Here is an 11349-nt window from a genome sequence, read left to right on the forward strand (position 1 = left end):
TGATTCTAATGACACAGAAATAGAATATACAGAAAAGTAGATAGAGATCATTTCCTTTGAAGACACATGCACACATACATATAGCACAAATATCACTTATTTTCACCTGGACTTAGAAAACTTGAATAAAAGTAAATTAGGCTCAGCAGTTGAGCATCTGCCTTCAGCTCAGGTCTTGATCCTGGGGGTCCCAGGATTGAGTCCCAAATGAGGCTCCCTGCATGGAGCCTGCTTCTCCCTCTGCCTGTGTCTCTGCCTATCTCTCTGTCTCTCATGAATAAAGAAAATCTTTAAAAAAAAAAATCTAATTTAAAACTGATCCACCCTTAGGACAGAAAGCATTAGGTATATGACAAAACCAATATTTCACTTTGAAAATTAGGGAAGTCTGACGTGTTTGGAGAGGCCATCCAACCCAGTATAAAGCAAAACCAAATTTTTTCTCAAGGGTGGCTTTGATTTCTCCTAGGGCCAGTACTTGATAGAAATCCCAAAGTTCTGAGCACAGTGAACATGGAGTAAAAGTCCTTCACACAAAGCATAATTAAGTTAAAAAACAAAGGTAAGTGTTAGATATAATCAACCAACAAATATCAAGTGCCTCTCTCTCCACTGTGCTCTACTCCCCACCCCACCATGTTCTTAAAAAGTGAGCGACAGTCACAGGGCGGCTAGCCACCTTGGGCTCTAAGGAAGTCTCCCTTGCACTCTCCCTCATCCCAGCAGGGACTCAGTCCAAGGACTCTCTGAAGTACTATCTTAGTTTGCAACTTCCAGTGGATTACACACTTTTCCTGGGGTGCTTTTTAAAGAGCTTCTGCCTTGATAAGGTTTTCCTTAGAAGTCAGAGGAAGCTGAAGGTCCTCCAGAGTTCTGAGTCCAGTGTAAGCCCTAAATACAACTCCCACTCCCTCAAACCTCAAACTTATCAATTAAAGTTAGTTCCCTGCACCCGGCCTCCACTCAAGCTCCCATAATGATCCTCAAGGAGACCTCAAAAGCCAATTGCACACAATTACTGGATAGCCTTTGGCACCCAAAGGCCTAAAGAAATGACCTGGTTTAACAGTTAACATTAAGATGTATTAGGAACTCCTAGAACGACCTAGAAATAGCTTACTAACACTTACAAGGTAACATAGAGTGCAATGTCAGGCAGCAATTAAACATCTTCTAGTCTTAGTTTGACTGGGACTCTCTTTATAATGAGGGTAATTATCAACCTTTTTGCAGCTTAAGTATCCACACTGAAGAAGATACCTATACTACCTACCTGAGCTGTTATAAGAATCTAATTTTTTAAGAGATGTGAAAACACTCAGAAGAAAATTACTCCTGGGTCACCTGGCTGGCTCAGTGGGTAGAGCATGTGACTCTTGATCTCAGTGTTGTGAGTTTAAGCCCTATGTTGGGGATAGGTTACTTTAAAAAATTAAATTTTTTAAAAAAGAAAAATAATTACTCCTTTCATTCTATTTCAACATGTTGAACATCTGCCCTATGCTAAGCATTACGCTGGGCATGGAATTTACAGTTTGTGGAGAAAACAGAAACTAAATCATTGCAATCATAATGAGTATCATGAAAGAGAAATATTAGGAGCAAGAAAAGCATAAATCAAGAGCCTTAACTTACTGTGAGGGCTTAAGGAAAGTTTCCCTGAGGAATCAACATCCAACAGAGCCATAAAGAATGAGTAGAAATTAATTAGGCAAAGAAGTACAGGAAAAGGTTCTAGTCAGAGGAGCAAAAGCCATGAAAAAACATTGAAAGGTAGAGTTAGGAAATACTTAAGTAACTTTTCAAAAACATTAAATTGTCACATTAAAATATAACCACACAAACTTGCCATTTTTAAGCCCTACTCTAATAGGGTCATCCATAGCCTTTTTTTTTTTTTTTTTTTTTTAAATCATCCAATTTTTCCTAAGAAAACAAGGATACCCTAACCCTGGCTACATTACTTTCTACTTCTGTACCAAAGCTTAAATAACAAAATAGATAAATGTCCAAGTAGGAACAAGGGTTTGAAACATAGAATACAATTTTGAATGATCTTATTTTTAGGATGTATTATTAGGTGCATACAAGTTCAGAATTTTTATAGTTCCCTCACTTAAGCATATGTAAAACAAACAAAACACAAAATCACTATCCCTATCTTTTAAGATCAGTGCTTAATTATCATGCATTCAAAACTCTAAGACTCCTTTTACATTCATGAAATGTATTTATTTATTTATTTTTATTCATGAAATTTAAATAGCATGATTGATTAAGTTTTTTTGAAGTTGCTTTACTCATTATCTTTTCAGTTTCAATATCCTTTGGATTAGTGGTTTTTGTAAGAGAATCATGCTACTTGTACCTACCAGGCTATGTTTTAAACATAAATGCTTACCACAGGCTTTACCTTCTCAGAAAATTGAGGTGCTAAATCATTAATCTGAACATTTTCACCCTACCCCAGACACGTGTAACTTCAGATCATTTTGTGTCAACAAATAATTTTCTTGAATTGTAAACTCATCAAATTGCCTAGATTTGCAAATTAGCTTCATAAAGATGCATATTTAAAGTGTTAAAGTATGTAATCTTCTCTATTGCTACTCTTCTGAAAATGTACATAACTAGTGATTAGCCATATTTATTGTTTTGCTATACATTATATGTTAAATATTACAAAATATTACTTTAAACTTTACTCCCATTTTTCTTACATAAGTAGCTGCTTCAGAAAGTTTATTTTATGTAGCTAAGCAGTTTAAAAATAATTTTCTTGGAGTTTTTATATTAGCTTATTATAAAAGACTTTCTAAGCAACCTAAGTAAGAGAGCCTGATAGTCCAATATGCCACAAAATATATTACTTATATTTTATAACTAAACGATCACCTCCATTTGCTGAAATTCTACAATTGGTAGAAGTAACAATGTATTGTCTCTACTATTTACAATGTGTTACATGTGTTACTAATTATTCAAAGAGGGAAGTATCAAAATTCATTTTTAAATAGCTGCAAGATGTAATGGTTCAAAGGCACAGGGTTGGAGGGTGCATAAAGAGATTCTATAACAAACATTAAACTTTTAAATGTTTTCCTATACGTATTTGATTTAGAAGGAATAAAAATCTCAGTAAAAAAAAAAAAATTCCTCTAGAGTAAACACATTGTACACCATTCTTTCTAGTAACAATTCTGGTTAGAAATCAAACTTATTTTTTGTCCAAATACTCTAAAGAAGATATCTTGCAACACTTTGTTTGCTTTAGTAATTACTTTGGACATATTTGATAAAGCAAGTATTCTTGTTAACACATCGAAAATATAATGAAAAAGATCACAGATTTAAAATGAAATAAAACTCCATATCGGATAATTTTCACTTTTAGGTTCCTTTCAGAGTGAATGAATTAAAAAATTCTTAACAAGTGAACTACTGATTTATCATGATGCCTATAAGGAAAATGTTTTCTACCTTATCTTGGATCCATGGTACATATTTATTTAAGCAGTTCATTAGGGGAGAAAAGTGAGAAAGCAAAACCAAACCTTCCCAAGTGTGCAGAGAATACGACAAAGTCAGGAATAAGATGCATTGGTACTTTATGCTATCAAAATGAAGTCACTTGATTGAAAGAAAAACTTGATCATAATATATGTGATGCATAGCTATTGTGGCTCATTAAAAAGTATTTTAAAATCCATGTTGATTATTATTAAAGAACAATCCATTTGAATGGTTTATAGACTATTATGTTCTCATAACAAAATTTACAGATTTTAATTAAAAGAATAAATATGTTGAAATATTCATTAGCTATATCTATTTAAAATTATTAAAGGAGAGCTTAAATTGAATCTAGATGACATGAAATATGTTAAAGTAAGCTCAAGAAAAGAAAAATCTTAGCATTCCATCAACAACATTGATCAAGAGCAGACAACTTCAAAATATTGTTATATTCCTTTTGTATTCCCTTCCTTCATAAGCCAGACCATAAGTGGAAATGGGCGGCTACTTCAGATGTCATATGTAGGTCCCATACTTTGGTGATCACTTAGCCTAATGGTCTGGATGGATTGATTAAATTCCATAACACATTCTACATTGTACACTTACAGGAAAAGATAACCTGCCACTATTATACTAAAATCTGATATTCTGTATCTTGTTACTTAAACTCCTGTGTTACAGTATCAAATTTTTAAAATAATGTCAATCATTTTCCCTTTTAAAAAAAAGTCATAGTTTAACTGTTTACTTATAGTTCAGAAATTAAATATCTGTAAACAGATAGGTGTCCATTCACAAAAGCCATTGAGTAGGACTGAGGGGGAGGGGACTAAAAATTAAGTGCATTAAAAATAATGTAATATGCTCTAATAAACTTGTATTTGCCAGTATATATGAAACACTGTGCCCAACACTGTTCTGGGTACTTTGGGGAATATACATACAAGCACATAAGTACACACACACATGCAGAAGAAAGAAAATTAATCTACATGAAACAACTGCAGAACAAAAGATGATCAACTTTGAAATTTTTGAAAGGAGAACACATTAGTGGTTTTTCAGGGTTAGGGACAAGAAGAATGTAGGTGTGGTTATAAAAGAACAATAAAAGTGATCCTTGCAGTAATGAAAGTGTTGTGTATCTTGACTACAGTGATGATGGATACACACAGGATAAAACTGTACAGAACTAAACATACACATACACAGAAACACACAAATAAATACAAGCAAAACTGATAAAACCTGAATACAGTGGATGGATTTCTATCAGTATCAACATACTGGTTGTGACATCATGCCACAGCCTTGAGGTACAGGGGATCTCTGTATTATTTCTTACGGGATTATTATTTCTTACAATTCATATAACTCTACAATTATCTCAAAATAAAAAGTCTTAAAACATGATTATCAAATATACTTTCTCTATTCTAAACACAACCCCACCCTCAAATAAAAGCATACAAGGAATAAACACCAAAATCCTTCTCAGTGACAGAAAAAATTGCCATTTAGGTGCAATTGTAAGTCCCCCCCCCTCGCCAGAGAAGCCAGAACAAACATTATTTCTAAGCATTCTTGCCCTGTCAATATGTCCTTAAAATATCTTTTAACTCCGTGTTAATTTGAATGAGTTTTAAAGATCACAAACTATAAATTGAACATTTATGATACAGTAGTGCTAAAATGCTACCTTACTTTGAGTTTAGACGGCAGTGGAATCATCCCTAATCCACCAGGATCTTCTCCATCTATTTATGTTAATTGATCGGAAGCAGATCACACCCCGTCTCTCTTCCTCTTTCTAGAGTATGCATGGGTTCGGACTGAGGGGGGTGGAACGACAGCACCAGAAGGACTTCCCAAAGCTAGCACTTCACCTACTTTGAAAGTCTTAGAAATTATTCAAGCAAATCTTTGCTCTTTCACTAATGCAAGGCGAGAAGTAATGTGTCAACCGCTCTGGAATTCCTTTGGTGTGAGGAAGTCCAAGGTGATCAAAGGCAGGGTGACAAGCCACGGCACCCGGATAAAATGGGTCTGATTGAGGTAGATTTCCATTTGCGTAAAATGACTTCCAGGCCATTCTTCTGGCCTTGACTTTCAACTTGACACTCGCCCGGTTGCGAAAAGCTGGAAACAGGGACGTCGGGCCCCTCTCACGCCCATCTGGACGCTTCACCCTCTCGGCCTCGCACCCCAAGAAGACCCGCTAAAGTGGACGGCTGCTCTAGGGTCTCAGCGGTGTGCTGCAAGAGCTTAGGGGCACCGTCCTCCCGCCGCCACCCAGCGCCTCTCCAAAGCTCAGCGGGCAGGGGAGCGGGGCGACGGGGAGCGGAGGGGTGGGGGGAGGGGGAGGCCGGGGTGGAGGCAGGGGGCGGGGAGGCACCGAGGGCTGAGTACCCGGGGCTGCAGGGCGCGGCGGGGGCACCTAGAGACGCGGGCCCGGGGGTCGCGGGCTCACCCGCGTTCTGCAGCGTCTCGATGTTTTGGGGTCTGGTCGCCAGCTCCGCCACCATCTGCACGAACTGGGTCCGGGCCTTCTGGTACTGCTCGAACACTGCCGGGGACAGACGCGGTGGAGCAGGCCGCCCGGGTGGTCCCCGCGCCTCCCGCCGCCCGCCGTCGGGGCGCCCCCGCCCTGCGCCTGCCCCCGGGGCCCTACCTTGCAACACCTGCCTCTGGCTCATGGCGCCCGCGGCTCTCCGCCCGCCACCGGCTCGGCTGCGAGGCGGCCCGTCCGCGTCCGCGCCCGACCTGCGAGAAAGCCCAGGGGGCGAGCCGCCGCCTCCGACGGGAGCCGTTTCTGTGTACCCGCGTCGCCCGGGCAACCGACCGGAACCGGAACGCGACCGTCTCGCGGCGACCGCCCGGGCCGGGCGTGACGTCAGGGCAGCGGTTCTGGGCGCGGGGCGCGGGCGGGCAGCCCCCGGGGGAGCTTCGCCTGCAGGGGTCCCCTGGGCGCGTCCCGCTCGCGCCGCCGCCGCGGGGGCGTGCGCCGTCGGGGCCCGGGTCTGGCCCGGGCAGGCGTCCGCCGGGAGCCGGGGCTCTTCGCCGGCCGGACCCACAGCCGCCGGCTCTCCCGACTGTGCCGCGGACCGGGTCCCGGCGGGGGGTACCCCGAGAGCGCCGGCCGGCGCGCGGCGAGGCTAAGTCAGCTCCGTCGGCGCAGTCGTCCTTCCCTTGGACGGCCAAGGGACACCCCAGCTAGGACGCCGTGTCATCCTTATACGCATTGCCAGTGCAACCCCGACGCCCGCTGAATGGTTTCCCCTTGGATCCAGCTCTCCTGTGCCTGGCATTTCTGGCTTCAGGATTCCTGGAGGGGCAAGACAGCCGTGTCCATAACTACTGCTTTACAAGTATTTAACAAGCACTTCTAGAGATTCAGTGAGAAAAGTAGACGGGGAACATACGATTGATAAATATCCTGTCTTCCGTGACTTTCTCCTTCCTACCAACCTTGCTGTTTCCTCCCTTCTGTGGTATTTAGACATCTGTCTTTTAAATTGAGGCTTCATTTTGTTGCTAAATGACATTTCCAAAAGAAAGGGAGAGAAAATTTTTTACCTGGAAAGTCTTGATTCACATGATCTTAACTAGACTTCCCTAGGTTGTATAAGTGTAAAAAAATTTTTTTTTACCCAGTTTCTTTTAACAGGGATTAAGTAGCCTATCACTGGTTTCTAGCTTGCCTGAAAACTGTATAGGGGATGTTTCAAGGACAGGTGTCAACTTTAAGTGTTTCTCCATCAGAAACTACAATTTCACCAGGTGTCAAGTGAGTAGATAGCCACAGCTGCTGCTAAGTAGTGCCAAGACAGGAAACTTCTTGATATCTCCTCTTCAATAGAAGGGAGTATGAAAACTTAGCTTGTTCTCATATTTGAGGGGAGTCCTATATAATAATCTTTAGGCTCTCACTCCGACTTGAGCTCTCCGGTGAAATCCTGATATTTTATAGAGCCCCAGATACTTGGGGAATAGACCACCAATAAGAGAGATGAGTAAGTTTAATCAGTCAGGTCCCTGCTACAGGAGCAGGTGCATGCCTTTTGCTCCGCAGTTCAGAAGCCAGGACTACTCACAATCCCTTTACCTAACTCCAAAGTCGTAAGTTTCACGATGATCTCCCCACATTTCTCTCGGGTCTTTTAAAATTAAAGTTTTTGTATGTTCCCATGTGGGGGAAAACAGATTGAGCAAATAATTAAAATGGCAAATAAAACCTTCATTGTAATTTTGTTTTCGGTTCCTTGTTGCATTATGAAAAAAAATCCCCCTTAAAACTAAGAGGTTCCATATTTGGTTTCAGTCCTTAAACAATTCAAACTCCTAAGCTACCACAGCTGCCATTTTTAGTAATTGTTTTACTATGATTTTCTACTTTAAAAGTGTTGAGATAGGAACTCAATACTGAAAAAGATGCCTAAGCCTATAAATATACTACGTATACAAGTCTACTTATGGAATGCTACAAAGTTTAAAAACTTAAGTTCAGATAGTATATAAACTATTTTTAACTAGAGGTTCTGAATATCTGTCATTAACAATATCTGTGGTTAAATTATATTTTCCTGATAAAACATAATATAGGATTCCCACTTTATATCTGAAATTGGACACATTAAAGAATCTAGATCTTTGCTCTTTCTTCTAGCATTTTTTTTTGGGGGGGGGAAGGCTTTACCATTAAAGAGAGAAATGCTACAGAATGATTATAATATACATAGAAATGAATTATCAACAATTCAAGTGTAAAATATGGCAGATTTACTGACAAGAAAGCCAATCTACATTTTCTGACCCACTTTTCAACTTAGTAACTTCAAAATAAAATACCATTCTGTTTTACAAAGCTAATTGAATGCCCCAATATCACATACACACCTGTAGCATTTAAGTAGTGAGAAAGACAACTGTTCAAAGGGATATTTCAGGGTTTAAGTGCTATTTAAGATTACTGTTCTTAAAGTACCAGCTGACTTTAAATACAGATATACAATGTACTTAATCTATTAAACTATACATTTGATTGAGGATAAAACACATTATCTGAACAAATTGAAAAGTGTTTCTATGAAAGATTTGTTTGGAAATCTGGCTCCTTTTGTAAAAAGCTAATCATGTGTAACTTCAAAATCACTTTTGCATTTAATTTTTTTTACTTATGCAAATTAGACTTAAAAAGACAACATTATAAAGTCAGTTTAGATATCCTGTTCTGCTTCTCTAAAATCTGATTTGGGAATTCTGAAAAATCTCATTATCATGGGAATATATTTTACACATGCCTGAAAGAAATTTTGCTAATTTTACCATACATATTTTTTTTCTTCAGCTCCTCGCTGAATTTTAAAAGTTAAGGTTTATATATGCTGATTAGATATTAACATCCACATTTTAAAAATTGTTGAGGTGAATCAAGTGTATACATATTCTTCTATCAAGCCAAACACATATTAAGTATCAAAGTATGCCAGACATTTTGCTAGTAACAGAATGTGTCTGTCTTCTAGCACATGAGATCTAGTGGGAGAAAGACACCTAAACAAAGTATTAGTTCATTCATCAAGTATATACTGCAGCCTGCCCATGTTTTAAGAGCTATAATGGCTCTAAGCCATACAAGTGCTTTGGAAGCAAAGACCAGGGACTTAGGGTAACCTAGGTGAAGAAATGAAAATATCTAAATCACTTAAATAATGAAAGGCTTCTTGTTTTTGATAAAAATTAGCTGGCTTTTATTTAGATATGAAATCTCCTTCCCTCCTCCCCCAAAGAATTAAAACGTAGTATTAGCATTTAAATAGGCATTCATTTGGCAATTGCATGTAATTATTAAGTTATAGAATACAATAATCACCTTGCCAAAAACAAATCTAAGGTCACTGAAACAACTCCATATTTGCATACTTGAATTAAAAATAAAAACACTACATATCTCATAACCAAATTAGTGGACTCAAAATATTATCTACAATGATGAAAGCAAACATATGACTCCTAAATGTTGCTTTGGCACTCTTTCAGGGAAAAACATCAGGATTTTGCATTTGGGTCTCAGCAGACCATCCATTTGTGTAATCAGGTTTGTCAGCAGTGCAGAGGAGACTCAACACTCCTTTCCAGGAGGGGAAGATTAACATTTCTATGCTTGGGCTGTATTTGTCTTATTTCCTATTCTTTGCTTTTCAAGCCTTTTAAAGACAATTCTTCACATTTTAAACTTTAAAGTGTTTACGTTTCAGTGTTGAGGTCAGTAAAATGTTAAGAGGACAGTGATTGAACTGGCCCAAAGTTCTAAGGCTATACCTGTAAATGAATTTCTTTTCCAGTAATTCAATGGATGCAGAGACTGAGCTCATCTTTTCCACTCTCAAAATAAACCATGATTAGGGGGATTCCATACATGAATAATTTCGCTTCCAAAGGCACCATAGAGCACAAAGTGATTGGTACTAAAAATGGATTCTTTTAACGTAGAAGCCTGAAATAGGTACTAGGACATGTATTTAAAAAAAAGAAGAAAAGAAGAAGAAGAAGAAGAAGAAGAAGAAGAAGAAGAAGAAGAAGAAGAAGAAGAAGAAGAAGAAGAAGAAGAAGGAGAATTATTGCTGCTTGGTGTGTGTGTATGTGATATGGATAATTTTAAGGAAGTGAGTTTTCCTTAAAAATTGTACCCAAACCCCGCATCACCAGATAGAAAACTCTAAGCTCCCTGACATAGACCTCTGTCAGCCACTCCCTCTCAACACTACCCCAGCCCCCAACTCTTTAAAATCTTGGTGTTGTTGGACTCGTCTCAGGGATGGTAGGTACTGTCCCTTTCCCATCTTTTTATTAGTACAGGATACAGGAGGCAAAAATGGCAGGTGTCACATAGGAAACGACCCCCCGGGGCCCACCCCGCCCGCCTCGGGTGCAGGACCTGGGAGGACTCGGCCCGCGCACCGGTCAGGTGCAGGTCCAGCCGCCGCGGCTCCCCGGCTCCGCCAGACGGAAGCCTAGTGCTTGGCCGGCGCCGCACCACTGGACACTGGCGGGTCTCCGCGCCGGGCGGACGCGGGGTTCCCGGCTCGACGGCGCGGGCCGGCAGGCACCTGTGTTCAGTGCCGATGGGGCTGTTGGGGTCCCAGGGGAAGGGAAGAATGCAGTACTCCGGGAGGTCCTCGACTTTTCTCTTAGTCCCCAAATCCTCTAACTCCGATGAGCACCTCCGCGCAGTTCCTAACGAGGGACGGGGCTCCGGGAACCAGCTGGGGCTGGGCTCAGGTGGTGGTTTGGATCAGAAACCGTCGCGGGCCCCGCGGTGAACCGCTGCGCTAGGCAGTACAGGGGGTGCGGGGGAGCCCGGTCGGGGTCGGGGTCGGGGTCGGGGTCGGGGTAGGGGGAGCTGACGGGAGGAAGAGGCGGGGGCGCCCCGCCCGAGGGCGCGAGTGCGGAAGCGCGGCGCAGGCTCGGCCCGGCCCGGCAGCTCCCCCCTCCGCAGGGCCTCCCGGGCGGGCTGCGCGCTCGGCCTTGGGGATGCCCGAGGGTGCGAGCGGGGTGCGTCGGGGGTGAGGGGTGTCCCACTCTGCGTGCATCCGCCAGCTCTGCAGGCCTGGCTATCTTGAGGGAGGGAACCGCGGGTCCCGCAGAGCCGGCGTCTGCTGGGGGCGGGTTGCAGGAAAAGAAGGCCTCTATCCTTTCGTTTTGCTTCCCCGGGCCAGGGCTCCGGCGAGAACCGCACCGCCACGCGGGCTCCCGCGGAGGGGTCCCGGCCGAGCCTCCCCGCGGCGCGGCCGGGCGGTGGGCCCAGGAATGGTGCGGCCAACTCTCAGG

The 11349-nt window shown here is 42.0% G+C and overlaps 1 protein-coding gene across 3 annotated transcripts in view; it reads right to left on the reverse strand.

Annotated features, from left to right (window-relative positions):
• The window catches only part of SPAG6 (sperm associated antigen 6), a 66539-nt gene extending 60189 nt beyond the window's left edge, over positions 1–6350 (reverse strand). For 2 of the 3 annotated variants that reach the window (XM_072825402.1, XM_072825403.1), the window contains exons 1-2: positions 6191–6350; positions 5990–6085 (exon numbers count right to left, since the gene is read on the reverse strand). In XM_072825402.1, coding sequence (XP_072681503.1) covers positions 5990–6085; positions 6191–6215 — 121 coding nt within the window. In that variant the 5' untranslated portion in view covers positions 6216–6350. The remainder of the gene's footprint in view (positions 1–5989; positions 6086–6190) is intronic. The other variant, XM_072825400.1, reaches the window with a different exon arrangement.
• Positions 6351–11349: the final 4999 nt, after the last annotated feature.

Source organism: Canis lupus, chromosome 5 (assembly GCF_048164855.1).
Source record: "Canis lupus baileyi chromosome 5, mCanLup2.hap1, whole genome shotgun sequence".
NCBI classification, from domain to species: domain Eukaryota; kingdom Metazoa; phylum Chordata; class Mammalia; order Carnivora; family Canidae; genus Canis; species Canis lupus.